At 43.5% G+C, this 23,659-nt stretch overlaps 1 protein-coding gene across 6 annotated transcripts in view; it reads right to left on the bottom strand.

Annotated features, from left to right (window-relative positions):
* The window catches only part of LOC102429082 (general transcription factor II-I repeat domain-containing protein 2), a 45,587-nt gene that overhangs the window by 8,086 nt on the left and 13,842 nt on the right, over nucleotides 1-23,659 (bottom strand). For 2 of the 6 annotated variants that reach the window (XM_006088228.3, XM_023753455.1), the window contains exons 4-11: nucleotides 17,176-17,295; nucleotides 15,632-15,815; nucleotides 15,442-15,470; nucleotides 13,737-13,791; nucleotides 13,159-13,202; nucleotides 7,911-7,988; nucleotides 4,034-4,090; nucleotides 354-431 (exon numbers count right to left, since the gene is read on the bottom strand). In XM_006088228.3, coding sequence (XP_006088290.1) covers nucleotides 354-431; nucleotides 4,034-4,090; nucleotides 7,911-7,988; nucleotides 13,159-13,202; nucleotides 13,737-13,791; nucleotides 15,442-15,470; nucleotides 15,632-15,815; nucleotides 17,176-17,295 — 645 coding nt within the window. Of the gene's footprint in view, nucleotides 1-353; nucleotides 432-4,033; nucleotides 4,091-7,910; nucleotides 7,989-13,158; nucleotides 13,203-13,736; nucleotides 13,792-15,441; nucleotides 15,471-15,631; nucleotides 15,816-17,174; nucleotides 17,296-23,659 lie in introns of those variants that run through there. The other 4 variants (XM_023753457.1, XM_023753456.1, XM_023753458.1 and 1 more) reach the window with 4 other exon arrangements.

Genomic DNA, 23,659 nt, shown 5'->3' with positions numbered 1-23,659 from the left:
GGATCTGCAGCATATTCTATATTCCTGAATTGTCATCCCATAATTAATAGGATGAACTAAGGAAACAACAACAACAAAAACACAACTCCAAGAGACTAATTCATGTCAGAAAATGTTTAAAATATAACAAAATAAAAAATCTATAATAAAAGCATAATATGCTAATTAGACCGGACATCCTTCTGGACGACCTTCTGGATGAATCCGGAGCTGCAAGGAAAGCCCGGGTCCCAGGTGCCAGAGGGAAGCCGGTGCCAGCAGCCAGGGGAAGGAAGGCCTATTCTTGCACAAATTTCGTGCATGGGGCCTCTAGTATAATATAAATTATGATGAAGCCAGATAAACTTCCATACCTGGAATTGTCACCTGAACGATGTTAAGATCTTCAACACCTGCTGCAGAACTTGTAGTATTGGATGGATTTCTGTTTCCTTAAAACAGAATTGAAATTTAGAACTTACAGAAAATTAGGCCAATTCTCCTCTAAAAATGTGCCATTACTCAGAAGTCCAGAATGAATTTTTTAAAACCTCGAGAACATCTAGCTGCAGGAAAACAAGATGGCTTGGTATCAGATGATATTTGAGTCTCTGCAGTTTCATGGTCAAAAGGGGATTTTGACCATTAAACTGCAGATTTTAAAAGAAGGGTGTTTAAAGGTATATTACCTTTGTTGTTATTCTCAGTTTAAAAGGGGGAAAAGAAATAAGACATATAAGTGTGTCCAGGAGGACATTTAAGTAGTAGACAGACATCCTATGAAAAATGATTTAACAGAGTCACAGAAACGCTCAACATGGGCCGATAGTAAAAGCAGAGTTGATGTTATCATGTTTGTGGTCAAATGATAAATACAACATTCACTTAAATTCTAGGTGAGAAATATAAATAAGCCTGACTAGTCCTATCCCAGGAACTCAAAGCTCAGTTCATGTGTTGTGTGAATGATCACTCGGGAGTTTGAGATTATGCGTCTGAAGAGCAAGACTTCAGACAGACACAAGGAGCCACAGAGGCATCAAAGTACAGGTGAATCAGCACCAATCCATCCTTACAAATGGAGTGTTGTGCAGGGGCTAACGCTATGGACCAGGAGACACTTTGGCAGGGCCTCTGGTGCCTGCCGAGTCTGTCCTTTGGGCGTGTCATTTGTTGAGGTGTTTGGGTGATGCTCTGGTGTGGTGTGAAGCTGGCCACCAGGTGCTGGTTCTGGGGCCTCTTAGGAGGGATTTTGGGTGCAGGCCAGGTTCAGTCACTGCCTAAGTCCTGCCCGGGGACCCTTGGTATGAGCTTCAGTGATCTGCAGATGGCTGTCACTTGTGCTGTGCGTGGAGGTGCCCGGGAGAGGCTGGCTGCAGCTAGTCCAGGCTTAGGGCTGCTTAGCGAGCGGTACAGTGCATGGTGAGGCCAGATGCTGCTTGTATGGGGTTTGTGAACCTTTTAGGGACTTTAGTAAAGCCTGCAGTATGAGCCAAGATGGGCCGTTTGTATGGAAAAGCCAGTGAAAGCAGCTTGGGTGGGCCTGCAAGTTGGGTAGGGTGGGGTCTCAGGGAATCAACAGGGCAGGGTGAAGGGTGTTAGCCAAGTTGATGGGGACTCAGATATGGCACTTGCCTGAGCCTGCAGGCTGTGGTAGGAGGGAGGGCTCAACAAAGGAGCAATGGTGTCTCCCGGCACTTGCGTCTGGGAGAAGTGTCCCTCTAGCCCTTGCCCTGAAACCAGACAATTCAGTTTCTTTCCATATGTCCCTGGCACCTTTTGAGCTGCTGCCCCAGCACAGGAGCTTAGAGTAAGTGAGTCCCAGTAAGTCCGTGCGTAGGCCCTTTAGGAGGAGCCCCTGGGACTCCAGCAGCCTCCGTCTCACTCAGCCACGATCTCCACTGGCCAGAAGCTACGGGGACTTCTCTTCCCAGCACTGGAACCCTGTGCTGGGACCCCTCGCTCCTCAGGGGGGACCTCTGAAGCCAAGAAATCCCTCCAGATTTTAAACTGTCACACATAGGTGTGGGACCAGCCATCTGCATGTCCGCCCCTCCTACCAGTCTCAATGTGGCTTCTTCTACATATCCTTAGTTATAGGACTCCTGTTCAGCTAGACTTCAGGGGGTTCGCAATGATGGCTGTTCTGTAGTTTAGTTGTAATTTTGATGTGGTCCTGGGAGGAGGCGAGCACAGCATTTTCTTACTCCACTATTTTGACTATATTAATTTTTCTAAACAAAATTGAGATCCCACTGTAAACTGTGGTTTCTTTTAGTCCCCCTCTTTTGGGTATAACTTGTCTTGAGCCAGACAAGCGTGTTTCTCACTGAGCTTACTGGGAGCATTTTTCCAAATGGATCACCACGATCCATTCTCTACCCGCTGGACACTTAAACGGCACCACGTTTTCTCTGTTACAAATAATGACGAGAGGTTTCCTCCCCATAAAATAAACAACTTCATGAAACCATTTTTAGAATTCAAAAAAGTGAAGTATGATGGAATTATCAAATTAGGATGGGAATAGTCATTCAATCTCAAAATTCCCCTAATCATGGGAAAACCAGTTCAGACTCTGTGGTATTTCAAGGTAAGTAATATCTCTAAGTAAAAAAGGACTCACTCAGAAAAAAAAATACAACTTCAAGGGTATAAATGTTTATTTTAAAAGTATAATCTGTATAGTTTATACACTATGGTCCAAATACTACTGTCTTCTTGTTAAATCATTTCGGATTGGAAAAATGATAAAATTGCAATTTTATAATTCCGATTTTACTAATTCAAAATCCCATCTGTTCAGATAAGTGACATTTTATTAAATGCCAGGATAGAATGATATACCTTATTTATAGACATAAAATAAAAGAACTCATATGAAAAGGACACTATGGATCAGCTCACATTTCAGCATCAGAGCTAAAAATATTTTTAGCAGATTACTAAATGAAGCACAATAAAAAAAATGTATATTATTTTAATTAAATGGGCTGAAAACCCACAAACTCCAGAATAAATGGTCCCATTTCTATGAAAAATAAAAAACATCTTAATGATAAAGAATATCCTTAGAATATGTTTGTACCTACTGGGTATAGCATTTAAACAAACATTGAACAATAAAACCAAACAGTTACCCCAATAAATTTAATTTTAATTTAGTTTTACTAAAATATTATGCCACATTGAAAAAACCCCACAAAAGCGCTGGCCACTGTGGCTCAGTGGTTAAGAGTGTTGCCTGTGCACTGAAGGCTCGTGGGTGTGATTTCTAGTCAAGGGCTTGTACCTGGGTTGCAGGTTCCATCCACGGCCCCCTGGTGGGGCATATGTGGGAGGCAACCAATCGATGTGTGTCTTTCTATTTCTTTTGCTCTTGCCCCATCCCTTCCTTCTACTCTTTCTAAAAATTAATAAAAAAAATATCCTCGGGTGAGGATTAACAAAACAAATAAAAAAAGAATTTCCTAAAATACTTTTCGGCTCAGTTCAAAAAAATCTGGGCATGCCCATCCAAAAGACAAAATGAAATAAGACAACAAATGGCGCCGAACCGGTTTGGCTCAGTGGATAGAGCGTCGGCCTGCGGACTCAAGGGTCCCGGGTTCGATTCCGGTCAAGGGCATGTACCTTGGTTGCGGGCGCATCCCCACTGGGGGGTGTGCAGGAGGCAGCTGATCGATGTTTCTCTCTCATCGATGTTTCTAGCTCTCTATCCCTCTCCCTTCTTCTCTGTAGAAAATCAATAAAATATATTAAAAAAAAAAAAAAAAAACAACAACAAATGGCACCAGTATCAAGTTTTCTTACCACTTAACTTCTGCATCCAGGTGCGTTAAGCAAAACCACATTTTACAAAAGTAAAAGAGTGAGAGAGTCCTTAAGATGACATTTTAGGACTAGAACTCAGCCAGCTCTCTAAAAAAGCATGCCAGGAAGTCCCCTTCTTTATTTTCATACATGTGTGTTCTTTGTAAAATACTGTAAACTAAAATACACACACACACACACACACACACACACACGAAATTAAATGCTTCGTGTCTCTAACCTTCCATTGGCAATTCCATTTCTATTACTTCATTGATCGCAGAAGAGTGATGGCTTTCTGAAAGGAAAGCAAACAATATGTAAAAAAAACTGGAAATACAAAAAGAAAAATCATTTAAAACAATGCAAATAATTCCAGATCCGCCCAGGGATGTACAGTACATGAAATATTTTGACTCCTTGTACAAGTGACCCTTTCTTTACATTTTTTCGTTGTTCCTTTATTTGTCCTTTGGGAAATTTTCAAACAGACATAACAGAGATGGTATAATGAAGCCACGTGCCCATCCCCCACTGCCAAGAGTCATCAACTCCTGTGCCCCTGTTCCCTCTGTGCCCACCCCACCCCACCCCAACCCGCTGGTGGTTCAAAGTAAATCCCAGATATGGTAGAATTCAACGCGCAAATACTGTGTAGGTACCAGTAAGATAACAACTCTCTGCCTTCAGCATCACTCCAATATCATGATGACTCCCCAGGTGAACGATTATTCTTTATCATCATCTCTAGTCATTGTTCAACTTTTCTTAATTGTCTCAGAACCGTGTTTTTCTAAAAAGAGCTTTTTATTTTGAAATAATTTTAAACTTACAGAGAAATTACAAGAATAAAATACAACAAAGATCTGTATACCTTTTACTCAGATAACATGTTAACATTTTACCACTTCCTTTATAATTTGTAATCTTTCTCTTTCCTCCCCCCAATCTATTGATATGGGATATATATATATTCCCCTGCCCCAACCATTTGAAAGAAAGTTACATACACCATGGCTCTTTATCTCTAAACACTTTAGTGATTATTTCCTAAGAATAGGGATATTCTCTTATATGATCACAGCATAGTTATAAAAATCACAGCATTTAACATTGAGGCAATACTTTTACTTAATCTATCATTTGTATTCCCATTTTTTAAATATTTTTTAATTGATTTCAGAGAGGAAGAGAGAGGGAGAGACAGAAACATCAATGATGAGAATCAGAATCATTGATTGGCTGCCTCCTGCATGCCCCCTACGGGGGATCGAGCCCACAACCCAGGCATGTGCCCTCGGCTGGAATCGAACCTGGGACCCTTTAGTCCGCAGGCTGACGCTGTATCCACTGAGCCAAACCGGCCAGGGCTCATATTTGCATTTGGTTGGTTGCCCCAAATGTCCTTTGTAGCTCTTCCCCATTCCGTAAAGGATCCAGGTTGTGATCAGGATGGTTTTTGTTGTCATGTCTCTTTAGTCTCCTTTAATCTGGAACAGTTCCATAGTCTGTGTTTGATATTTATGGCATTGCCATTTTTTAAGACTAGAAATCCCTCTCTCTCATTCCCCCACAATAGATGTTCCTCATTTTGAGCCTGTCTGATGTTTCTTCATGATAGAATTCAAGTTTTGCATTTTGGGCCAGAATACTGCCTAGATGATGGGCTATCCTTCTCAGGGTATCACATCTGGAGGCATATGATGTCTGCTATAGACTGAATATTTGTGTTTCCCCCAAATTCAAATGTCAAAATCTTAACCCCCATTGATGGTACTCGGAGGTGGGGCCTTTCAGAAGTGATTAGGTCATGGGGGTGGAGCCATCAGGATTGGCATTAGTGCCCTTATAAAAGAGATGAAAGGGACTCCCTTGGAGGATACGTTGAGAAGATCATCTACGAACCAGGAGGTGGGTCCTCACCAGACACTGGACCTGCCAGCACCTTGACCTTGGACTTTCCAGCCTCCAGAACTGTGAGAAATAAATGCCTGCTGCTTCTAAGACCCCCAATCTATGGATTCTGTTATAGCAGCCCAGACCAACTAAGAGTTCATCTGTCTCCTTCTGGTGATGTGAATTTTGATCATCTGATCAAGGTGTTATTTGATGTCTCCAATGTAAAATTACTGTTTTTTTCCTCACTCTTGCAACTGGCCAACAGCCTGTGGGGAGAAACTTTAAGATCACGTAAGTATTCCACTCCTAAATTTCTCTCTAGATTTAGCATCCACTGATGATTCCTTTTCTTTAATCTTCACCTGAAGATACTTTTGCCACTGATTTTCAGTGGGAGGGAGGAGGCGGGGAAAGAGAGGCACATCAATTGGTTGCCTCCTGCACACACCCCATGGGGCTGGGAATCAAACCTGCAACTGAGGTATGTGCCCTTGACCGGGAATTGAACCCAAGACCCTTCGGTCCGCAGGCTAATGCTCTAACCACTGAGAAAAACCGGCTAGGGTTGATGATTCCTTCTTGATCCAATCTTTTATTATAACGATTACAAATGGACTTTCCAATTCCTGCCATCAGTGATTATTTGGCATTCCACAGGAAGCAGTAATTGTCTTTTCGCAGTTGGTTTGCTTAAATCAGGATCCCAACAAAGCCCACACATTGCATTTGGTTGAAATGTCTTTTAAATCTCTTTTACTATAAAACAGGTTTCTCTCCATTTAAAAAAACCTTGCAATTATTTGATGAAGAAATTAGCACATGCCCTAGCTGGTTTGGCTCGGTGGATGGAGTGTCAGCCTGCAGATTGAAGGGTCTCGGGTTCGATTCTGGTCAAGGGCGCATGCCCGGGTTGTGGGCTCGATCCCCAGTAGGGGGTGTGCAGGAGGCAGTGATCAATAATTCTCTCTCATCATTGATGTTTCTATCTCTCTCTCCTCCCTTCCTCTCTGAAATCAATAAAAATATATTAGAAAAAAAAGGAAAAGGAAATCAGCACATGTCTTGTCGAGCTTCTACCACTCTGGCGTTTACTGCCTGCGACCTTGGAGTGTTGTTTTCCTATGTTTCTATATCTCCCACATTTCCTGAAAAGTGGTAGGTAAATCTAAAGACTGCATCAGATGTAGGTTTGATTTTGGAGGGCAAGAATCCTGAAGGAGTGCTTCTTACTAGATCCCACTTGGAGGCACATAATACCTGGTTACCTCTACTTTATGAGGTTAACATTGGACTAGTGAGTGAGTTAGAACCTGTCAGCCTGATCTACTCGTGATAAAATCCTATTGACATTTAACAATTGGTTTTAATGGCCACTGGTGATTACGGCTGAGATGCATTGTTACATGAAGGGTTGCAAAAAGGGGACATCTTATGCTTCTTTTTATGAGAGAGACACATCGGTTGGTTGCTTCCCGCACGTGGCTAGGGTTCAAGCCTGCCACCGAGGAACGTGCCCTCGGCTGGAATCAAACCCAGGATACTCTATCCACTGAGCCAAACCAGCTAGGGCCCCAAAATTCTTTTAAGCAAAAATAGAGAGGGAGGGGAGAATCCAGCAATACTTTATTTGCAAGGCAAATTACTGAATCCCAATACATTTTGGTTTTTATTATCAGTGACTCTACTAATCAATATTTGTGTGCCAGCAACAACAAAAAAAGCATTTCTTTTATGCTTTTCTTACAATTTTTTCTTCATTGTGAAGTACAGACGTGGGCACAGAACTAACTGATATCAAGTTTGTCTTCCAATGAAGAAACCTGTCACATTATCACTATCCAGTGTGTGATGGCTAACACTGTGGGGCTTTAATGCCCATTCTCAAGACTGAAACCAGAGCAAATGAGGTCAGAATGGAAGACTCCTCACATATTTCAAGTTGGACACTCACAGCCAACAGTGTTGTAGGAGGGCCCACAGCCTGATGACAGTGTTAACCTTTAGTTTGTCAGTTCTGCAATTACTTGAAGAAAGCTTTTTTCCTCTTTCCAGCCTCTTGCCCATGCGTGGTCATACTGGAAGGGAAGGAGCAGGAGGGAGTGGGTGGAGAAGGGGCTATTGGGAAGACGGTGAGGGGCAGCCCACACAGGTGGGTGGCAATTACAATTTTTCATCCCGAATAACTTTGGGAGGAGAAAATGATTATAAAATAGTATTACCTTGCATATTATATTGATAGTAATTAGGATCCTCTGATTCTTTCTTGACTGACGCAGCTGCTGCTTTCACAGAAATGCCTTTGAATGCAATGGAAATGACAGAATTACATGGGCTGCCCCTCACCGTCTTCCCAATAGCCCCTTCTCCGCCCACTCCCTGCTCCACAGCCGCCCTCTGGCTCCTTCCCTTCCAGTATGACCACGCATGGGCGAGAGGCTGGAGAGAGGAAAAAAGCTTTCTTCAGGTAATTGCAGAACTGACAAACCAAAAGTTAACACTGTCATCAGGCTGTGGGCCCTCCTACAACACTGTTGGCTGTGAGTGTCCAACTCAGACCCAGGAGCCAGGCCTCCCAGGCGATGCAGCCCCACCTGCGCCAGCCCAGACAAGAAGCAATGCCAGGCCAAACCCACCAACACAGAAAGATGACCAGCTGATAGAACGTCAGGGTTCTGCATCGATGAACACAGCACCATTATAATCAGCAAAAGAACTTGTAGCTCATCACTGTGAACAAATGGCTTATCCATATAAAAAATATAAATAACATATATATTATATAGGTCAATATATAAGGAAAGAAGGAAGGTGGGAGAGACAGATGAAGGAAGGGATGGAGGGAGGAAAGATGGGAAGGAGAGAGAGATCTGGTGTGGGGAAATGTCCTGTTTTAAGAAGGCTGAATATGTGCGTGCATTTACGTGAAATACGTAAACATTCTTCTGTAATGGGTTCTGATAGGCACATATAATCTTAACCCACTACAATGAAATGGACTTGAAAACCTGGAGAAACCACATTAGTAAAACCAAAAGCTTTTATCAGCGAAAGGTGTAGTAGATTGCCAAAAACAGCCACTATGCGCCCATCCTGTATGCACACCTGTTTGCAATGTGACTTGCCCACTCCCGTTCTCTTGAAGTGAGGTCACTTCTTCCCCCTTTCAAGCTGGGCCTGGCTACGTGACTTGCGTTGGCCAATGGGACACAGCAGAGTCCTGAAAGCGTGTGCATGGGAGCCTGCTGTTGGTGGAGTTCAGTGGCCCTGTGAACACGCCTGGGCTGGCCTCCTGGAGGCTGGGAGGGGAGTGGGGTCTAGCTCTCCCGCTGAGGCCTCAGACCCAGGAGCCAGGCCTCCCAGGCGATGCAGCCCCACCTGCGCCAGCCCAGACAAGAAGCAATGCCAGGCCAACAGACAGAACTGTGACAAAATGGAATCACTGAGCCACTAAGTTTTGGTGCCTTTTAATACAGCAGAAGGTAACTACTACTGAATTACACATGCAAGTTTACCACGAATGTTAAGAACATCAAAAGCAAAAATTGTGGCACAGCTCGGGCTACACTGTTTAGCATCAATTGACAAGCTCTGAGGGCCTTCTGAAAAGTAATAGCTGTTGGTGTAAGGACAGTGAGACTGGATAGTTAAAGTGTGAGTAGCTCAGTTAGCGCATCATTCCCGTAGGCCAAGGTTGCAGGTTCAATCCCTGATCAGGGCACATACAAGAAGCAACCAATGAGTGCATAAATAAGTGGAACAGCGAACCGATGTTTCTTTCTCTCTCTCTCCCTCAAATTAATAATAAAAAATTAAAATGTGATTATCAAAAAGGAAAACTTGTTAGGACAACCGAGAAACAGAATGGGCAGGGCTGATGGCCATATTAGTGAAATGGTAGATTAAGTTGAGGAATTTGCTCAGAAATGGGACAAAAGGGTAAGTTGATGGAAAGATCAAAGGAAAGTTGACAAAGGGAGGTCCACTTAAGCATAAAAAAGAAAAAAGGAAAATGCCATTTACGTGCTTATTTGTACATGATGTGAAAGAATTTTCACCAATGAGTTAAAAGTTGTTGCCACCTCAGATGGGGGAGGGATTGGAGGTGTGCAGGGAGACTTAGGGGGATGGAATTTTGAAAGGAAAGAGTGAAAGGGTGAAAAGGGATTTTTCTTATTACTCTTATAAATCTGAGTTTTTAAAAATTTGAACATGCCCCAGCCAATTTGGCTCAGTGGATAGAGCATCAGCCTGTGGACCAAAGGGTCCCAGGTTCGATTCTGGTCAAGGGCATGTACCTTGGTTGTAGGCTCCTCCCCAGCCCTGGCCCTGGTCAGGGCTCCTGCAGGAGGCAACCAATCGATGTGTTTCTCTCACATCAATGTTTCTCTCTGTCTTTCCCTCTCTCTTCCACTCTCTCTAAAAATCAATGAGAAAATATCTTCAGGTGAGGATTAACAACAACAAACAAAGAAAAAATAAATAAAGGTGATTAAATGTTTAAAAAAATTGGAACATATATAGCTTACATAATATTTTATAATAAAATTTTAATTAAAGTACACATTCCAGGTTGATTAGGCACTAAAGTCCCTACTAACTGAAACAACTGATGAACAAGGGACAGCTGGGCTGACAGGGAAACATTCCTTTTTCATCCAGGCAACTGAAACCAGATTGGACAGCGCAGAATTCGTTTGACATGCTAATGAGACAGATTTACCGCTGTCTTTCCTCGTAGTGAAAGAAAGAGAGGGGGAGGGAGAGGAGGAAAAGGGAGAGACAGAGAAAGGAATTCAAAATTCAAAATTCAAGATCAGCGAAACATTTGTTCTGTGTACACAAATATCACCAGAGATAGGCCGATTGATGGCCAGCTCCCGAAGCCGGTGGGCAGCTGGAAGCAATTGTATTGCATCATGAAATCCACAGCAGAATTCATTCATCAGGAGCATATTTTTGTTTAAACAGAACCACATCTCCCAAGAAAGGCCTCAACCAGACACCTGTTTTAAAGCGGGAGGGACATGCTCACGCCCAACAGCTGTGAGGGAGGCGAGGGAGGTCTGGGTTTGGATCCGTGAGCGGGCCCCTGGGAGAGCGGACCACTCCCTCTGCCCCCACTTGTCGTCTTCCTAAGTGGGGGCTGCAGGCAGAACATATCTGTGCCTTGAAAAGCACTCAAGGCTAAGATTAAGTGGGTGAGAGTTGAAGGCATGTCATGTGTGAGATTAAGACTCAGCGCAGCGGAATGCTGCTCGGCCGAGATCTCCACAGCTGAATGCTGCTGGGCTCATTTCTCTTCATTGACTTGCTGGTTTTACCTACAATAACTAAGGTGGACAAGCACCGATGTAGGGTGCGGCTCTAGAGTTAAGCCTCAGACTGACCTGTGGCAGAGCCACAAACAAGTCCCAGGTTAGAGGGCAGAGCCCTCTTAGCATAATTAAGCTTGACCTTATGGCCGTCCCCTAGATCCTTCCTAGGTAGCTAATGGGCTTTGGGAGGTGCAGCAAGTGCTGTCAAAACAAGTGAAACTCCCAAGAACATTGTACCTATGTTGACCACTACCTTGATTTTTCTCTGACTATAAAATAAAGCCTCAGCTTGCTGGCTGGATCCTTCTCTGTGGCCTCATCCAGGCACAGGAGATCCACCGAGCCCCAGCTATATTCTCTTCATCTGTCTTTCCTTTAATCCTTCACCGCCACCCCCCGCCCCTCAGGCTCACCGAACCCTTGGCTGTGCTGGCATGGCACACACCATTACTTTTCAGACTCTGTCACTGAAGGTGGAGCTTCTACTAAGCACATATTTACATGTGACTGGGAGGGACACAGCCCCTGTAGCTGTGGGGGGGAGACCCGTGGGTGTAACAGGAGACTGGTCCACTCATGTCCAGGTTCCCCTGGTGCTTGGGGGTGGCGGAGGATAAGCCACACCTGGAAGCTTTATGGCGCTGGTGCTCTGCCTCCTGTTCTATCTGTGGCAGGTCTCTATTTTCCCTTTGTCTACATCTTTTCTTCTTAGTATTGACTAGTGCTTTTCTTTTGGATTATCTTAGATTTAATTTTAACTTCACATTCTGAAACTGTTTCATTTCATATTCTAGGTTGCTTTTGTGAGCATTGTTAGATTCTAGTTTTAGTCTTTTCTAACCAGCTGGCGTCATTTTTATCTTTTTGAGGTCTGAATGTTATGAACTTGATTATTTGGGGTTTTCTGACCTTTCCATGAGGGCTCTCATCGATGTTTCTAACCGTCTATCCCTCTCTCTTCCTCTCTCTCTAAAAATCAGCAAAAACATGTATTTTTTTAAAAAGTGGAAAGGTCAGCCCAGCTGGTATGGCTCGATGGTTGAGCATCAACCTATGAACCTGGAGACCACAGTTCAATTCCTGGTCGGGGCACATGCATGGGTTGCGGGCTCGATCCCCAGTGTGGGGCGTGCAGAAGGCAGTCTATCAATGATTCTCTCTCATCATTGATGTTTCTATCTCTCTCTCCCTCTCTCTTCCTCTCTGAAATAAAGAGAGAGAGAGAGAGAGAGAGAGAGAGAGAGAGAGGGAGAAACTATGGAGAAAATAAATAAATAGGACTACATCAAAATAAAAAACTTCTGCACAATAAAAGAAACCATCAACAAAACAACAAGAGAGCCCAGTGCATGGGAGAACATATTTGCCAATGTTATATCTCTGGTAAGGGTTTAATCTCCCAAATTTACAGGGAACGCATACAACTTAACAAAAAGAAGATAAACAATTCAATCAAAAAATGGGTAAAGGACCTAAATAGACACTTTTCTAAAGGAAATACAGAAGGCCAAGAGAAATATGAAAACATGCTCAAAGTCACTAATCATCTGAGACATGCAAATCAAAACAACAGTGAGGTACCACCTCACACCTGTCAGAATGGCTATCATCAACAAATCAACAAACGACAAGTGCTGGCGAGGATGTGGAGAAAAAGGAACCCTCGTGCACTGCTGGTGGGAATGCAGACTGGTGCAACCACTGAGGAAAACAGTATGGAGTTTCCTCAAAAAACTAAAAATGGAACTCCCATTTGACCCAGTGACCCCACTTGTAGGAATATATCCCAAGAAATCAGAAACACCAGTCAGAAAGGATATATGCACCCCTATGTTCATAGCAGCACAATTCACCATAGCTAAGATTTGGAAACAGCCTAAGTGCCCATCAACAGATGAGTGGATTAAAAAATGATGGTACATCTACATAATGAAATATTATGCTGTTGTAAAAAAGAAGGAACTCTTACCATTTGCAACAGCATGGATGGACCTGGAGAGCATTATGCTAAGCAAAATAAGCCAGTTGGAGAAAGATAGATATCACATGATCTCACTTCACTCATTTGTGGAATATGATTTGAACTGATGAACAAAAATAGAGCCAGAAGCATCAAACAGACCATCAAACCTAAAAGCATCGGTATACATACCGGCATCTTCCATGGGTTCCGTTTTCACATGGATGGGGCCACCACTGAAAGGAGAAAGGGAACCCTGGTCAGGACGGGCGGTGAGGACTGCCCACAGGTGTCTGGACCCCTGAGCTACAACCCCCACATCTCCGTGCTGCCGAAGACCCTTCCCACGCCAAACTGAGAGCAACACTGCCACAAGTTTAACATTAACATTCTTAATGGTTTGTTACAAAACCACATGTGTTAACTGACTGTAGCGATAGAATCCCAAACATCTTACAGAATAGAGAATATACAGCTGACTCTTGGACACTTGGGGGTTAGGAGCACCGACCTGCCACACAGTCGAAATCTGAATATAATATATGTCGGCCCTCCACATACGCGTATTCCCAGCTTCAGGTTAAAAACACAGGTGCCTCTTAACAGCACGGTCTGACCTGTGCTGGTCCACTAGCGGCATAAAAAGAGCCATGTGGTTCAAACCCATGTTGTTCAAGGGTCAGCTGTATAACAAAATAAGGAAGGCTTTCCAGTCTAAAAAGGATCACTTTGGGGCTAGATGTGGGTTGTATTTTTTATTGATTCCTTACCTTTCACTTGACAATGTCATTGCTCTCTTAGCATCTGTTACCACCCCAGGCCCACCTGTGCAGGAGTGAAAAGACACACATTAGCCCCTTTCCGAATCTTGAAATATGACAACATTCAAAGACATATAAAATGAGCCCGGCTGGTGTGGCTCAGTGGTTGAGCATCGACCTATAAACCAGGAGGTCATGGTTGGATTCCCGGTCAGTGCACATACCCAGTTGCGGGTTCAATCCCCAGTAGGGGAGTGCAGGAGGGAGCTAATCAATGATTCCCTCTCATCATTGATGTTTCCATCTCTCTCTCCCTCTTCCTTCCTCTCTGAAATCAATAAAAAAATATTTTTTTAAAAGGCATATATAAAATGAAAGCCAATACAGAGAGAACAGAACTCTCATCTCCAAGTCAGTGGAGGGAAGAGACCATCTCAAACCTGACCCCATGATCTGGGGCCATTCGTGTGGGCAGAATGGGGGCCGAGGAGCAGACCGGAACTGGAGCACAGGTGTGGATCCCATGTTGCTGCTCACCAGCTGGGTGACCTCCAGCAACTTACTAAACCGCCCTGTGCCGCAGTTTCCTCATCTGAAAATGGTGGTTGGGTGAGAATACATGCAAAGTGCTTAAAATAGTGCCTGGCACACTGTAAGCACTAAATAGTCTCTAATGAAAATGCAAGTCCTCTGGCACAACAATCTCCTGTCACCTGCCACCCTTACCTTCAAATCCCTCCTTTGAGGAGTCCAGGAGCTCGCACTGTTCCAGGAGCAGACTTTGCTCCGTGAGTAATCTGTGCTCAGAAGAACCACCTCACGGAGTGCCTTCTGAACTGTGTGTATCCCACCCTACGCCCCCCTGGGCCATCCCTACCTATGCAGTCTCAGTATGACATCCTCTTTAGATCTGATCTTTCATATACAGCTATGGTTTCCAATTACATTCAGAATAATAATCTGAGAAAATAAGAAGTAAGCATAAGTTGATCTCTAAACACTTCTGTTAAATTATTATTATATTTTTGGTCCCCTCGGAATCCTAAGTTCAGGAGATTATAAGGGGTCCTTGGTTCCCAAATGCGGCCTCAGACACCCTTCCCCATTGCTTTCTGTGTGGTCACATGGCATGGGCTTCCTGGAGGAACAGCCTGTTGACCCCCTGCTTGACCCCCACGTCTCCATGAAGCCCTTCCAATCACACAATTCTCACCCCTTTGCAGGGCTCTCAGGGATTTCCTCCCGCCATTCTGAGAGCACAGGCCACACCTGGCTCCCTGCTGGACAGTCTCGTTCCTCCTCCTAGACTGTGAGTTTCAGGAGCATGGGAACAATCACACATCCTAGACCCACTCCTGAACCCAACCATGCCTGGCCCGTGGCTGTGGTCAAAGACCAGGAGGGGACCCCACGCTCCTCACACTGCTGTGCACCAGGACAAGGGGAGTCTACTGCTGTCTGAGGTCTGGGTGCAGAAACTCCCCAGCAGGTGAGCTGCGAGGAGGGTGGTGTCTCCACTTTCTAGGCGGGGTGTGTCTCTCCCTGAGCTGTACACCCTGCACACACCATGACCACCCACCCTGCCATGTCAGAGGCCGCCTCCTCAGTGAGAATGAACAAGCTTTAGAATGTGCCGAACTTGCATTTTAATTAGAAGAGCAGAACTGGTTTAGCAGCCAAGGGCAGTCACTAAGTATGAGAAGCTGTCACTTACCTTGCTGATCTGCCGGACCTAGGAAAGGTCTGCAAGAAAACCAACACTATTACCCAACGTGAACACACAAGAAAGTCAGATTAAACAGCCGAACAACAACTTCTAATGTAATAGAACATAATGAACTGAAATGAAGCTCTCAGCTTATCTTCAAATATACTAACTGCTGTGAGGGGACAGAGCCTGTCACCTGTTTATGATGAATGAAATCCCGGCTTTGTTCTCCAAAATCCACTTCAGAGTTTCAAGATCATAGTTCTCCGGGTGCTGAAAGGCAACTCCTTCTGGAAGCCCCTCAACTCCCACAGCCGACTGATCTCGCAGCATCTTCTCATATGGAACAGGCACCATTGCTGTTGTTCCTAAGGCTTTTCCTAGGAGAAGAGGCAAAATGATTTTAAATGGCAGGTGCGTACCACCCCTACTGGCCAATTTCATTTAGTGTAATAAGCACAGGTGGTGACCATTTGAAGATACATTAGAAGCATACGGTACCCTATTTCTTTATATCGGAAATTAGAAAAATTACCAACCAAAGGGCCAAAATAAAATATTTATAATATTTGAACCTTCATAGAAGAAAGAGAAAAGAATAGGTCTTTATCTCCATTCGCTTGGAAGATGTGCAATTTGGCGTACTCGGTCTGGCACACCCAGGGCCGCAGAGAGCACACGTGGTTACGCAGGCTGCTGGGTAGAGCCTCCACTAAGAGTGTAGCTGTCCCTGTGTCACACCGAACAAGTCAGGCCAACTTGCCTGTGGAAAAGTTATGAGGTCAACATGGCCTCATGTCACCATTGGGGCCGTGTATCATTCTACACTGGCCCGCCAGCCCAGAGGTGCTGGAGCCCCATTTCTCATAGACAAGTGTAGCCTGAGATCACAGGATCCCTTGTGCTGGAGGTCCCCAAAGTCAAGTGCTCACAGGGACCTGCAGGTCAATAAATGTGTGCAGCTGTCTAGGAATGATAAACAAGGCCCTAAGATGCTAAGGTGCTTATATCGCAAATAAGTATATAAAACCTGTATAGTACTTGGTTAGCTAGCTTTTTTGTTTGTTTGTTTGTTAATCCTCACCCGAGGATATTTTTCCCATTGATTTTTAGAGAGAGTGGAAGAAAGGAAGAGAGGGGGGAGAAACATCGATATGAGAGAGACACATTGATGGTTGCCTCCCATATGAGCCCTGGCTGGGACTGGAGCTTGAACCTGCAACCCAAGTATGTGCCCTTAACCAGGAATCGAACCTGAGACCCTTTGGTGCAGGGGCCGACACTCTATCCACTGAGCCATGCTGGCCAGAGCTTGTTATCTAGCTTTTTAAAACATTGTGTAGGTATTTAAAAAAAAAATCCTTGTCTTAATGCCTGTGGAAAGATGTGGAAAGATGTGGGTGGGTTAGGGTTAGGGTTAGGGAGAGGCTGGTGACCAAAGCAACAATAAAAACCTTTAATAACTGGGTTGGTCAAGGAGTGGGGGGCACCTGGGGGCCCCCCAAAATGGGAGCCAACACTGAAGCCTGATCAATCCAGAGGTTTCGATGGACCAGAAGAAACCAAGTTGTCTTCTGTAAGAAAACCTGAGCTGGTACTTAAGTAAGGACGGCTCTTCGTTTGATGAGAATGTGGATGTTCAGATGTTAGAAACCATCTAAATAATCACACCAATAAGATGACCTAACACTCCACAGTGAACTATTCGGAAAATTAATGCTTCACATGAATGCACTTTACCATAACACAAGCAGAAGTAGTCCTCCACTGCTTTCCTGAGTATTTCCGTTTCTCCCGAGTTGAGCTGCATCCCTCTCACAGGGCTCAGGGGTTTGGTCTCAGGCAGGCCTTCCGCAGCGCCTGTGAAAGAGTCATCGGCACGGTCAGTACCCAGGCGTTTGTACCGTGCACGTCCTTAATCTCTATGCTTCTGGTATAAGGAAAGGAAAAAGAGTAATAGCCATAAAACAAGATCTTTGTTTATTTAAATAAAAACAAAGAATAAGCTACTTAGGATGATCAGGATAATATAACATGATGAGCATTTTTGAAATGAATCTATTGCTAAAGAATTATAAGTGATTCATCACACAAGGAAATAGTAGTAGATCAAAGGAAATTATTTTCAAGCAGACATGGTGTTTGTTATAGTTATATTTGCTATCAGTCATTGTGTAGGACGACCCTCACCACTGCACACGTTCAGGACCAGCTAGGTCCCTATCCTCCCTGCAACCGGCCCCCTACAGCTGCTATTCCAAAAGTTTTGAAACTGGTGGTTTAATCAGGGCTAGTCAGGAGACAGAAGCCGCACGTTAATTTGAACGGGGAAGTGTAGTAAGATTCATTAACTAGCAACAAGGGGTTGACTACTAAGGGGTAATGAGAACTCAACACACAGCAGCTTGGCGTGGGAGCAGCTCTACCGCTGCTGAGGAAGGAGCCAATCAGGAAGAGGGTCCCCCAGGGACCCCGTGGATCAGGAAGAGAGATGCAGAGCTCTGGGGTGGATGCAGCCATGGCCTGTCCGAGAGTGGGAAGTGGCCTGGGGTGCAGCAAGCTGGAGCCAGCCAGCAGGGACCCACCCTCTGGAGGTGCTGAAACCATGGGCCAGTTGCCCCCAGGGGCCTGCAAGGCTCGCTGGGTGTTGCAAAGAAGTTGTCCTCCGGGATGCTGGTGGAACTCTGAAACCACCTGCGGGGGATGCCACTCTCTGGGGCACTGGAGGGCCTCCCCGGGAAACTGCCTGGGGCGGGGCATGGGGGGGGCGGGGGGGGAGTGGAGAGGTGTGCCGCTGATTCACTGGGAAGCTTCCTTCTGGAACTTTCTAAGACTTCTGTGAGACTTGCTGGGAAGCCAGCAGGGATGCTGATGGAGCTGACTGGACGCTGAGTGCGGTAGGGGAGCTACTGGGAATCCCAACTGCTGCTGGTCGCCAGGGGCCGCAGGCCCAGCAGGCGGGAACCCTGCGGTATCAGGAAGAGATGCTCCTTCCCCAGGGCACCTCCCCGATCTCTTCTCCCCGTCCAGCTGCCCAAGGGCGATGCTTACAGGGCCCAGCTCCAGTTCCAGGCAGGGCAGAGAAGGACGTACTCGGAGAGCAATAACCTGACAGCTGTCACACAGCGATGTCTTGAGCTAGAGAGGCCCATACGATGGAGTCATGTCCTAAGGTCGAATGTAAAGCGAGAACTGTGGCCGGGCAAAATTATACTTGAACACCCTCCGTCGTCCATTAGGTTCAGAGTATAGAGTTTTGTGTATACAATTCTGCAAAGCAATTTTATGCACATTTACATGTTAGAACCAGCCAACGAGGCCAAAAGCAGGAAGCAGCTGAAAACCTGTGTGTTTGGTCATTGAAACAGTTCTGGCTCACAGGTGAAGAGGGGAACAGAGTGGCAGAGAAGCGAGAATACTTCCTGCAGAGTTCACTCCAGGGACCAGGAGACAATGGGCCAGGTCCCGCACACTCCCTGCCTGGCTCTGCGTGACCTGTGAGCTAAAAACGGTTTTATATTTTGAAATGGTTAAGAGAGTTTGAAAGCAGAGAATCATTCATAACACATACAAATCATATGAAATTTGAAGTTCAAATTTCGGGGTCTGAAACTAAGGCTTTCTTGGCCACTCTCATTCATCTGACTATTACCCAGTTTTGCTTTCCCACCACAATAGCAAGCAGAGTGGCTGCAACAGACTGTAATACCCCACAGAGACTAACCTATGTCCTCTCTGCCCCATTAAAGAAAAGGTTTGCCAATTCCTGGTTTACTCTGTATTGTTTCCTATTAAGCACCTATAGCGCAAATATAGGTTGAGTCTAAATTTCTGTTGTTTTGAGTATTCAATTAGTGAATGAACACTTATACCATAGGGAGTTGGTTTCTAATTTCAGAGGGGAGGTAAATGTGTTGTTGTTTTTTTGCTATTCCACGGTAATTTTTCCTTACTTCCATGACAACTTCTAAAGAAACAAACATCACCTATTCAAGAATCACACCCAATATTCCAGTTCCAGTAATGGCAGAGAAGTGTGTACTTGCTAATAACAGTGATAGGCTCTGGAAAAAATACTAAAACCAAGCATCTGAAGGCAATGAAGCACAACCAAAACCAGGCAGAGACTTTGAAGAAAGGGAAGCTTACACAGATGGAGATTCTCGCTGAGCTGGCTATTCAAATCTATGTCACATGTCAGGACTGCCACCGTGGCCAGGCACTGATGGGGAAATCCTGGAACGGAGTGAGTCACAGAGGTGGGGGACCCAATGTCTTAGTAGAAATTTCCCTCGAATTCTTGATTGGCCCAACTGTGTCAGCATAGGGTGAGACTTTAAGGAAAAGCAACAAGCTAAAGGGCTGAGCAGAATTTAAACAGCTGTGTGGTGCTAGAAAGACAGAGTTTAGAATTCAAGTTCTGCTAAGTTAGAGAAGCTTGATAAACACCTTGTGAAACTAATGGGTACACCCAGGAGTAAGGGCCACACTCCAAGACTAAGAGTGATGCCGTAGGACAGTGATGGCGAACCTTTTGAGCTCGGCGTGTCAGCATTTTGAAAAACCCTAACTTAACTCTGGTGCTGTGTCACATATAGAAATTTTTTGATCTTTGCAACCATAGTAAAACAAAGATTTATATTTTTGCTATTTATTTTATATATTTAAATGCCATTTAACAAAGAAAAATCAACCAAAAAAATGAGTTCGCGTGTCACCTCTGACACGCGTGTCATAGGTTCGCCATCACTGCTGTAGGACAAGGAGCTAATTCTACACTGGCTCCCCACAGGGTCAAGGTGACCTGTCAGTAATTTAACTGCCTTCCAAGAAAAGAGAGCAAGACTAGCAGACTTTTATAACATACCATACACAATACCCAGTATAAAATAAGAAATTAGTAGAAATATGAACAAGCAGGAAAATGTGATCCATGATGAAGAAAAAGAAAAAAATAGAAACAGGACCACTAATGACCCAGATGTTGAAATGATCAGATAAGGACTTAAAATAACTGCTATAAATACATTTAAGAATTTGCAGGGGAGATGGAAAAATGGGTGAGTATATGGGGAATCCCTACAGAGAAATGAAAATGCTAACAAAAAAGAAAGAGAGAGAGGAGGAAATAGAAATCTAGAAGTAAAAAATGATCGGAGATGAACTTTTCACAGGTGGACTTAACAGCACACTGTTGAAGAGAGAATCAGTGTCCTCAAAAAAGGTAATAGAAACAATCCAATCTAAAGCTTGAATAGAAAAAAGGGGAAAAAAGGGAACAGAGCCTTACTGACCTGAGGGACATCAAATTTTCTTCTACGTGTGTAAATGAGGAAGACACGGATCAGAATAAATATTTGAAGAGATAATGGCCAAAATGTCCACAATTGATGGTGACCACACATAGACATATCATGGACAAATTGCCGAAAACCAAAGATTAAACAACCTAAGGGAAACAACACATTACCTTCAGAAGAACAAAAGTTAGAACTCTAACCTGACTTTGTATCTAAAACAACGGAAGCCTGAAGGCAATAAATAAAACTTTTAAAGGGCCGAAAGAAAAAACTGTCAAGTTAGAATTCCATACCAAGTAAATACATTCTTCAAAAACAAAAGCAGGAGAGTGATGTTGGCAATATGGCAGACAAAGAAGCAACAGCAAATTAACAAAATACAGACCAGAACATCTCTGTGAGAACTCCACCGAACAGCTGAGAAGCCACAGCACCTAAGCCAGCGGTTCTCAACCTTCCTCATGCCGCGACCCTTTAATACAGTTCCTCATGTTGTGGTGACCCCCGACCATAACATTATTTTCGTTGCTACTTCATAACTGTAATTTGCTACTGTTATGAATCATAATGTAAATATCTGATATGCAGGATGTATTTTCATTGTTACAAATTGAACATAATTAAAGCATAGTGATTCATCACAAAAACAATATGTAATTAATATGTATTTTCCGATGGTCTTAGGCGACCCCTGTGAAAGGGTCGTTTGACCCCCCAAGGGGGTCTGGACCCACAGGTTGAGAACCGCTGACCTAAGCCATTGTAAAACCAAGAAGGGATTCCAGTATACGGGTAGGAAAATTCCTGGCATTTGGTGTGTCTATTTGTGCTTGGCACCGCAGAGTTGCAGAACAACTGGAAGGAAACCCCCATGCTGGGGCTCCTCCTTTGGGATGGAAACAAAAGAGTGGACCCTGTGGCCAACATTCTGGCTTGTCTGGGGGCTGCAGGAGGAAGTGGTTTCTGTCTTGTCAGTCTGAGCACTGATGGGATCTGTACTACGGTTTGGTAGCTGCTGAAAGCACGTCAGCATGTTAGAGCTGCAGTTCTGTGGGCAGACACCAGGGGGCGAAAGATACTTAAAAAGGTTAGGGAGGTCCTAGAACAGCCCGCCGGATGATTGGTGAAGGTCTTCCCCTGCACAGAGCCAGGATGCAAAGCCTGGGAGGGGTGGTTGTTTTTTCAAATGCCCAAATTCCAGAAAAGAAATTACAAGGCATACACAGAAACAGGCCCAATCAAAGGAACAAAATAAAAATCCAGACCAATCCTAAAGAAATGCAGATCTCTGGACTGCCTGACAAGGGATTCAAAATAACTGTCATAATGTCATGACACACAGATGCTCAATGAGCTGAAAGAGAATACACACAGACAATTAAATGATACAGGAACAAAATGAGAATACTGGCAGATATGGAAACTAGAAAGAGAACCAAACGGAAATTATGAAGCTGAAAAATACAATAATTGAACTGAAAAATTAATGAGAGGTGTTCAACAGCCTACTTGATCAGGCAGAAGAATAAACAAACTCAAAAACAAGTCTTTGAAGTCATCGAGTTAGAGGAGCAAAAAGAAAAAAATGAAAAAAAGTGAAGAAAGGATAAAGAACTATGGGACATTATGCTATCTTCAACACTCACTTTAGATTTAAGGACATATATAGACTGAACATGAAAGGATGGAAAAAGATATTACATGCAAATGATAACCAAAAGAGATGCAAAAGGTGATGGCAATGCAAGTGGTAGCCAGGAATGGCTTAAATGATGTGCTAAGATATAAATTAGGTCTTGATAAATTTAAAAAGATTAAAATCGCATTGAGTAGATTTTTGGAACACAATAAAATGTAATTAGAAACAAAAACAAATAAACAAACAAAAAATCCCCAAATATTAAGAAATTAAGGCACATGGTCCTAAGAAAATATGGGTCAAAATCATTTACTAGGGTTATTAGAAAATATTTTTAACTAAATGATAGTAAAAGCACAATATTCAAAGTCTTTGGAATACAGCTAAAGCAGAATCTAAAGGGAAAATTATAATTTGAAATGAATATTTTTTTAAAAAGTCAATGACTTAGGCAACCAAACAAAAAAGGTAGAAAATCAAGTAAAGCCAAGGAAATTATAAGTAAGGAAATAATAAAGATAAGAGCAAAAGTAATTGACAAAGAAAAAAGACAAACAATAGAGAAAATCACAAAGCCAGAAGTTGGTTCCTTGGAAAGATAAGTAAAATAGATGAATTCCTTTCAAGATTATCAAGAAAAAGAGAAAAAACACAAATTACCAATATCTAAAACTAAAATAGAGACATCAATACATAGATTAAATTATAAAGTAAATATTATAAACAATTTAATGAGAAATTTGACAACTTAGCTGAAATAAAGTCATTAAAAATAAAGTTTAGCAAAATGGGTACAAGAGGAAATAGAAAACATGAATAGCCCTATATCTGAAAAATTAGCATGCAATTGTGAAATTTTTAAAAATGCTGTAATTAAATTTCAACAATTAGAAATCCAATTGCCAGCTGACAATAATGAACTGAGACTACCCTTCTTGTTCATCAATCACATACTCACCATACTCACTGCTTCATTTTTTAATCTATCTTCTTGATAGTAGAGACCCTAAATTTTGGTTTTAGAAGTCAATTGGAATCCATCTCACATATATATGAAATTCTCCTGGTGGACAAGTCCCACCCCAGCCTGTTTCTTTTTTTTTTTTTTTATAATTTTTTTTTATTGCTTAAATTATTACAAAGAGTATTACATATGTCTCCTTTTTTTTTTCCCCGCCCTTGACAATCCCCTGGCCTCCCCTATCCCCCAGTGTCTTATGTCCATTGGTTATGCTTATATGCATGCATACAAGTCCTTTGGTTGATCTTCTTACCCCCCCCCCCC

The sequence above is a fragment of the Myotis lucifugus genome, unplaced genomic scaffold, assembly GCF_000147115.1.
Source record: "Myotis lucifugus unplaced genomic scaffold, Myoluc2.0 scaffold_45, whole genome shotgun sequence".
Lineage (NCBI taxonomy): Eukaryota > Metazoa > Chordata > Mammalia > Chiroptera > Vespertilionidae > Myotis > Myotis lucifugus.
This window is presented reverse-complemented; position numbering and strand designations above follow the sequence as displayed.